Source organism: Epinephelus moara, chromosome 10 (assembly GCF_006386435.1).
Source record: "Epinephelus moara isolate mb chromosome 10, YSFRI_EMoa_1.0, whole genome shotgun sequence".
Lineage (NCBI taxonomy): Eukaryota > Metazoa > Chordata > Actinopteri > Perciformes > Serranidae > Epinephelus > Epinephelus moara.
Window position 1 is genome coordinate 27,189,056 of NC_065515.1, and position 8,005 is coordinate 27,197,060.

Below are 8,005 nucleotides of genomic sequence, written 5' to 3' on the forward strand. Positions count from 1 at the left end.
GGGAAACACGGGCCCTCCAGAGGCAGATCAGTATGTTAGTCATTTCTCTTTTGATTAGTGAAATGTTTAACCACTAATCCTTAGCCATATTTTAAGTGTAACCCTTCACCATAACATACCACTATTGTGTTTATCAGTAAAAACAGAACATTTTTCACACATTAAAAGCACAAAGATGTTGAAATCTAGGCATATTCTGCCATCAAAACTTGGCCCTCAGAATTCACCAGATTGATGCCTTTAAATCAAATATATACAACATTTTCTCCTGGGGGAACAAGCCCCCAGACCCCCCTACAGGCTTATTTATTTGTTGCTGTTGCATTACTCTTGCTAGCCTAGAATTTGATAATAATCACATGCAATAATTCAAACCCTTCATTCCAAATTATTATAATGTAATGTAATCAATAAGGTCTACTGATGTGAAAATGCATATATTTTTCTAGTCAAATAATGTGAACATTTTCTGCAGCTGGGCCGAATCCTTCATAATGTATAGAATACCCTTCATCTTGAGCTTACCTGCTCATCAACTGATTACCAAAGCCGATCGACTTGATTGATTTGTCTTCTTTATTGACAAACAGTGCATTGTAAATGTAAGACTCAGAAAGTTAACAGCTACAAACTCACACACGCACAATGTACAAACATTTTACTGCACACCGAACAGCACACACACATTATATTACACACACACGCGCACACACACACACACACACACACACACACACAAAGATGCATGGGCGTGCGCATACTCACATTATATTACAGCATTATAATACATAACAGTGGGATGCTCTGACTATATGAGCAGGAACACCTAACAGTATCGTAGGTAAACAGAGAAAGGCAGACTACAGCTGATTACTGAGCTGTTTTTCTTTTTTTTTTAAGAGCAACCAATACACATTAAATACATACTGAAAAGTATGGCAAGCAATAGGAAAGGAAATAAATTAAACAAATAAATAATTGAGAAAAGAGAAAAACTAACTTTTCTGCATGTCCAGAAGTGTTACAGCCAGACTGTTTTAGTTCAGGTTAGTTTGATAAAATACTGTGAATGACTGGACACATGGACCAAAGGCTAAAATGAGAAAACAAACCCTTCATTTCTGGGTAGAGACGACCTTTTACTTTGACAGTTTGGGATAAATACTCCCCTGAAAACCCACAACAACACATTTCAGGGTTTTTTGCGTGAAAGTGATCATTGCCAAAACATCATCAAGAGATACAAGTTAAAATGTTTGTGAAAATAGTGCATCTAAGAATAAATTGAGAGCTGAACTCACTTGCCTTTAAACTGTTAGTCAGTGGAGATGCAGACTGGAAGCAGAGTGAGTTGTACAGGGAGGTTGTGGGCATTAGGAGAAGAAAGAGGACAGCCGAGTAGAGCAGGGAGAGAGAGGGAGAGAAAAAGAGAAAAAGTAATCTCTCCACACCCAGCCTCATTTTTATTCAAACGCGAGTGTCGAGCTTTGCCTCTCACGCCCCCCCCCTCATTTCTCTCGCTTCATCTGTTATACTTCCCTTCTCCTCTTGCCCCTTCTATTACCTATTCCCTTTCACTTTTTCCCTCTCATCTTCAGCCTCACCTACAGTAACCATTACACCAAAGCAACAGGAGAGGAGAGAAGCAGCCGAGTCGATCCAGCCTCGAGAAAAAATAACTGCAATTAAAAGATAAACCCACCCTAAAGCACTCGGAGGTCTTTCTTGTGACACACCTTGCAATTCTGGGCCTTTTTCTTGCATTTTAGTGAATTTTTTCCTGTCTCAGTGGTTAGTTGGCCGAACACAACATGCTATCATGTTGATATATATCCAGCACAGTTACAGTGAAGACTGAACGGAGTTCTCTATCTGAAGCATCTGCAGTAAATGTCAGGTTTTGGTGTCAGTCCCTCAGAGTCAAGACAGTGAGGGCTTTTGTCTGCCACAGTCATTTGAACCGCCATTCAACACTGACAAATTCATCACAGCCGTCCCTATTGACAATAGTCCCGGCAGACCGGAATGCACTGCAGCTGCAAAATGTTGGGTTTTTACAAAGAAGAGACTGTGGTCACAGATATATGCCAACCTTTTCTCAGAGCAGCATGTTTTCGCAACACTAAAGTATCATGAAACACATTACAAAAGTAAGTAAAATATCCAACAAAAAGAGAAACCTTAAGGGATATTTGTGGCTGGGTCTTTTCTTTAGAGGGGGAATCCACTTTAAAATAGTAGCTGTGTCCCAAATCATACTATATAGAGTGGCAGCAGCCCCTGGTGATGCAAGTAAAAGTCCCATTCATTTTTCCCACAGACAAGAGGGGCCGTTTACACTAAGTCACTTCATGCATTAGAAACATTTCGAATATTGTTTAAAGAAAAATTTGAAATATGAATAAAGGATGGGAAAAACCACAGACTGTAAAATAAAGATGGACGACATGACAGCTCCCCAAAAGTGAAGCCAAAACTGTTTGATCTCCCCCTGGTGGCTGGCTGCAGTACAAGCCGTACAGGTCATAAACCCCACCCATCCCATGTTAGCGGATCGGATATAGGCCAAACTAATCGATCAAAGTACCAAAGACAGTTTCATTTTGTTATTTTAGGTACTTCTTATCACGTTGATGTGTTCAAGTGTTCTATTTTCTAATAAGTTTGGTTTTAATTAGCTATTTGATGCTATAAAATGTTGCTGTGTTGTCATGATTGACGGCTGTATGTGCTAATCCAGTGCTTGCAATCAATGGAGCTGCTTGTGATTGGTCGGACTGCAGGAACTCAATACCACAGAGATCACTTCTGCATGGTCTCTGGTTTCAAATGACGTGACCAGCGCAAGATGGCGGAAATATTTTGGCTTCATTTTGTACAGTGGGCGAAAGCAGACACACCATCATCCATTTTAAATCCACTGGAATCGTAGTATGGAATTGGGACACAGCTCATGTCTTAGGGAAACACTGAATCTTTAATACAGTGACTGGCAGATGTTTCCACTGATCACATTAACATAGTTAACCAACAAAAGTTGGGTTTACTTTAGATGATAAAAAAACTGTTTATGTGTGTGGAATAGTCAAGTATTGTAATTTCTGTGGTTGCTCTTTTATTAGAAGCTTGGCGGTTTGCAGTTTTCAACATAAGAGCCTTTGGAAAAAAGAGAAACATTAAAAAAGCCTGATGTCAAAGCTCCCTACTTTCAATGAAAAGGATTAAAAATGCAACTTAGCCTTGAACTAGAAGGTACCCAGACATTCAGCACTGATATAATCAGAAAGCGTATTAATTCTGGCTACTGTTCATCACCTAAAAGTGTGTCTCTCTGTTTTTTTTTGTATAAGAGTCTTGTTCACATACACAAATAGAAAACTCTCAAAGGATTTAGTGATGTGTTCGTCTCTTTTAGGGGCTGGATTTAGAGTGGATTTAACTTTTAATAAGCACTTCAGAAAACTAACATCAAACAGTTTTCTCCATGAACTCTTAAGCACTTCATCTTGTAATAATCGCTCTATATAGTGCACGGTTTACCAATAAACCATCCCATATTATGCAGGAATGTGGACAAAACTCACATCTGTTGTGTTCCTGAGTTATCCTCTCTGTGCTGTGTATTTGTGCTCAAACCAAGACATGTCGCAGTATTAATACAAGACGTGCTGTAGATCATTTATGCCTTCATTGTCTTTTCACAAACACTGACACAGAAACATGTGAAATGCCTCTGAAAGCTCACAACTAACCTTGTTAACTGGAAGAAAGAAAAAAAAAGGATAGACACATCACACTTAGCTACATGTTACATAATGTATTAAGAAGCCTGTCTGTGCTGACAGCTTTCGATTCTTCTGCATGACATATTTTTTAGATACCGTTCAATATGAGCTTTTAGGCGCACTCATCGGCTCACTCATTGTTAAACCCCAGAGTCAGCGCTCAAACTGTTTTTCCACAGGCATCTATTTACAACGAATTATGCCTCTGAACCACTGACACACTCCCAGTTGATCTCAATACTTCCTGATAAAATGTTCAATAAGCTATCGTTGCCAGGCAACAAATGCAATTCCGGTTCGTGCCGGCGGAGCAGACTTTTGCCAAAAAAGTGGGAATGTTTGGAGGTTTAGAAATGGTCGCGGACCTCTCAATGTCACAACGTTCATAAATGAAAGAGTTTGGGCCGTCCCAGCAGTGGAGAGCAGCGGTGCGAGACAAACACAAACACATCGTCCTGTAGGACATGTCAGCAGTAAAACGTGTTGAAAGCGAACGACTAAACACTGTCACTTCTGTCATTGTGAGCACGGCTCGAAGGGGATGACAAATAAAATCTCAACATCCAATCAGCGCTGCAGACTGGTAATCCTCGGGATGTGGGGGCACACGCATGACCAGAGGTTTGGGCTAAAGGCAGAGCGAGGCATGCTGTTGTTTCACAGCTGGTAATCTGCTCAGCGCTGAGATAAAATGGATCCACCAGTGTGCCCCAGAGTGAGATCAGGCCTTCTTGATATCACATTTTGTGAGGACTAGTGAGTCAGACATCACATTCCCGCACCAAAACATGATAAATATGCCGGCAATTTCCTTCTTGACCCCTCCAGCATTTGGTATTTTTACTATCTCTTCTTGTTAGATCTCTTCTCTGACGTGTCTGAGGAATCAGTCTTTGTTGCTTGTAAATCAGTGTTGCGTAACGCCTGACACTGAAAAGGTTGCTGTCCACAGATGTGAACGTGGATAGGTCACTTTATGTCATCTCATCTGCAAACTGACACAACAGTATTAATCACTGATGTCAATAGGGAGGAAATGTGGCTGTCAAAACAGACAACAATGACATGTCCGGCAGCCAGTGAATAAAAATGAATTGATACAAAGGCCCCTGCCTGCCTGCCTGCCTGCCTGCCTGCCTGCCTGCTGTAGAGTGATGATTACCATCTGGATGGCAGCCATACAGTTTTGACAGAAATGAGATTTGTTTCATGCGTGGACAGTACATGAGCATTGGATTTCTGCTTTGTTCATGCGTTATATTAATGCCTGACTGGCAGTCAGCTTTAGGATTTGCAGCCAAATCACAAGAACGTTGGATGAGAATACCTTCTCTGCCTTTTGAGATTCTCTGGCCACTGCTGTGTGTTCACAACAGGTGCGTCTCAGCAGCTGGTAATGACTCCATATCTACAGTCTCCTATGCTGTTTTGTCCTCTTCTTCTATACTTTCAAGTCTGCAGCTGCTTCCCAGCTTGAAAAGAAAAATACTTATTACACTGCAATGGTTTAATATTTCTTTATCTGATTTTGTCTCAGTTTTCTACTCGGTAATTGCCTTTACTCAGAGGGCATACGTGCTGATTGTAAAACATCATCCATTATGAGTAACCTCTGAATTAAGTATTTTAAGTAGGCCAGGCTTTGCCAGCTCTCTGCTTGAAAGAGTATATCTTTTCATGGCTGCATGGAAAGTACAAAAAAAATAGAATTATGAAACCTTTTCTTCCATTTTGTTTGGGTCTGTAGTCCACAGCACTTTAAAGTCTGCTCCAGTGATGAGTCAGGCAGAGGAAGATAATCATAGAGAGCTCACAAAATACTCCAGTGACAATTAATTTTTCGATGCTGTTGGCAAAAGTGAAAGCAAATGAGCAAATAGGAAATAAAACATCCCATATCATACTATGTACAGACTCTTCAATATGAAGATGGATTCACAAAGTCCCATTAAACTGTTGGCTCTTGTCTGGATCCAAATGGTAGCAATTTTCACCAACACACTCAAGTAGTCTCAACAAAACATACTGGAGATAACAGCCTGTGATGGGTTCCCAGGGACACTGTTTGACAGACCTTTAGTCAGGCTTTTAGTCCAGTTTCCTTCATATAAATGTCTGGTCGGTTGGTTTCCTCTCCACAGTAGCATGTTTGTGTGATTTATCCTTACATAAAAACCAGGCCATGTCGTCCTTGACTCAAATAGTCAAACTGGTAAAAACTGGTTTGTGGATTTCAATGATGGAAGTTATCTTGCAGGCAGATTTCAGGGGAGAGGGGGTGGGGGGTTGTGATTGTACCCGTTATAGTCAAATAGAAAAGTCCAGACACTATTTTTCTTGTTTTGCAGTCACAAATCATGTCTGCCTTGTTTTTCCTCTTACGATGAATTCCCTCCAAGAGGCCATTTACTTTCAATCAATTTGCTAAATGGTGTGAAAGAAGTCTGTCCAATGACTGAAGGAGGGACCCGGTGACTGCTGAGGCCACACAGACACACAAATGGCCACAGCGAGTATTAAAAACATGTAAAGTGGTTTGGATCTCCTAGAGCGGCGAACTGAAGTGTATGAGGGTAAAACAGACGTGTAAAGATGACAGCCTGCTCATTCAGACTGTACACTTGTCAAATATTTCACACTGTGTCACTCCCCTGTGAGGTTACACAGATTCAGTAGGAGACTGGTCGTCAATGTTGTGCCTCATCGACTGAACACTGGTCAGGATTTTCTTCTGGTGTCCAGCTAAAGACACTCCAATCCTCTGAAGATCTCTGGAAAAACACAGAAAGAGAGAACACGCAGGAGGTCTCATTATCTTCGTCAGAGGAATCTCATATTACCACGGCTACTTTGAAACGGGGCATATGCAGGTTTTTAACATCAATAAATTCACATGAGGGGTGCTTGAATTGGAATCACAAAAGGCTCTAAATTAGCACAGCAAGAACACGCAGCATATATGGGTAAGGGCTGTTTTTGACTGGTTTGATTAAATAATGACAAAGTAGTAGCCCAGGTTTTGCTAATCATTTTTGGAGAGGAAAGTACAGATTTCCCATAATTCCTTCTCAGCTTTATAACTTTTTTGTAATTTCGTGGGTAAACTGCTTTTCAAGAGCTGTATACAGCATTCAGAGCATTAATACAGCAACAAACAACTATCTCCTATGGAAAGATATAGTGGAGTAATGGCATCCTGAACAGAGAATAAAGTCCTTTTGGTAGTGTGTGTATGTTAGTGCATGCAAGTCCCTGTAAGTGTATCCCACAGGCTAGCTAATCGCCGCTGCTCCACACTGTGCTTATATGACAGTTACTGCTGATAACACTGTTGCGACCCAGAGGTTGTCCTGAAAGTGTAGAGCTGTTAGAACTGTGTCTGAAATGTCTGAAAATAAAGGCGACCTCAGGTTGTGTCAATCACGTTTGCACACTGACTCCGAAAGTTTGGTCTGTCATTTAAGTTTTTGGAGCAGGTTCCATTTTCTGCATATTTTTCTGCATCCATCAAAAGCCTAGAAGGTTGTTTCACCAAGAAGCAGTGAAGAAAATATGGCGTAACCTACAGTATACATACACCGATCAGCCAAAAAAATTTGAACCACTGTCGGGTGAAGTGAGTAACATTGATCATCTTGTTACAACGCAATGTTCTCCTGGGGAACTTTTGGTCCAGAAATTCATGTGGATGCCACTTGACGTGCTTCACCAACCTGAACACCTCTGGAGATCAGGTATCTCTCCTGGCAGCAGCACTCCCTGATGGCAGGGGCCCCCAAGCAGGAGAATGCACCATGCTACACTGCAGAAACTGCTCAGGAATGGCCGAGGATTGTGAGAAAGAGCAAAAGGCATCAACCTGGCCTCCAAATTCCCAAGACCCCAATCAGATTGAGCATACATGGGATGTACTGGTACCCCAGAAGTACCCCCAATCCACGGTGGGGCCTCCCTGGATCAGACTTGTGCCTGACATGTCAAGGCATGGATGCATGACCTCTGCAGGGTGTCCTGTGGTGTCTGGCACAGGGGCATTGGCCTGTCAGTTGCGAGGTGGGGTACCAGCATGTCCCAAGACGCTCAGTGAGATTGGTGTCTGGGAGATTTGGAGGCCAGGTCGACACCTTGAGGTCTTTGTCACGTTCCTCAGGCAATTCCTGAGCAGTTTTTGGAGTGTGACATGGTGCATTGCTCTGCTTGGGGGGGGGGGGGGGGGGGGG

The 8,005-nt window shown here is 41.9% G+C and overlaps 1 protein-coding gene across 1 annotated transcript in view; it reads right to left on the minus strand.

Moving 5' to 3' along the window:
* Positions 1-583: 583 nt before the first annotated feature.
* The window catches only part of LOC126397150 (ephrin type-B receptor 1-like), a 121,082-nt gene continuing 113,660 nt past the window's right edge, over positions 584-8,005 (minus strand). Inside the window, exon 20 of the mRNA XM_050055694.1 lies at positions 584-6,556. Coding sequence (XP_049911651.1) covers positions 6,445-6,556 — 112 coding nt within the window. The 3' untranslated portion in view covers positions 584-6,444. The remainder of the gene's footprint in view (positions 6,557-8,005) is intronic.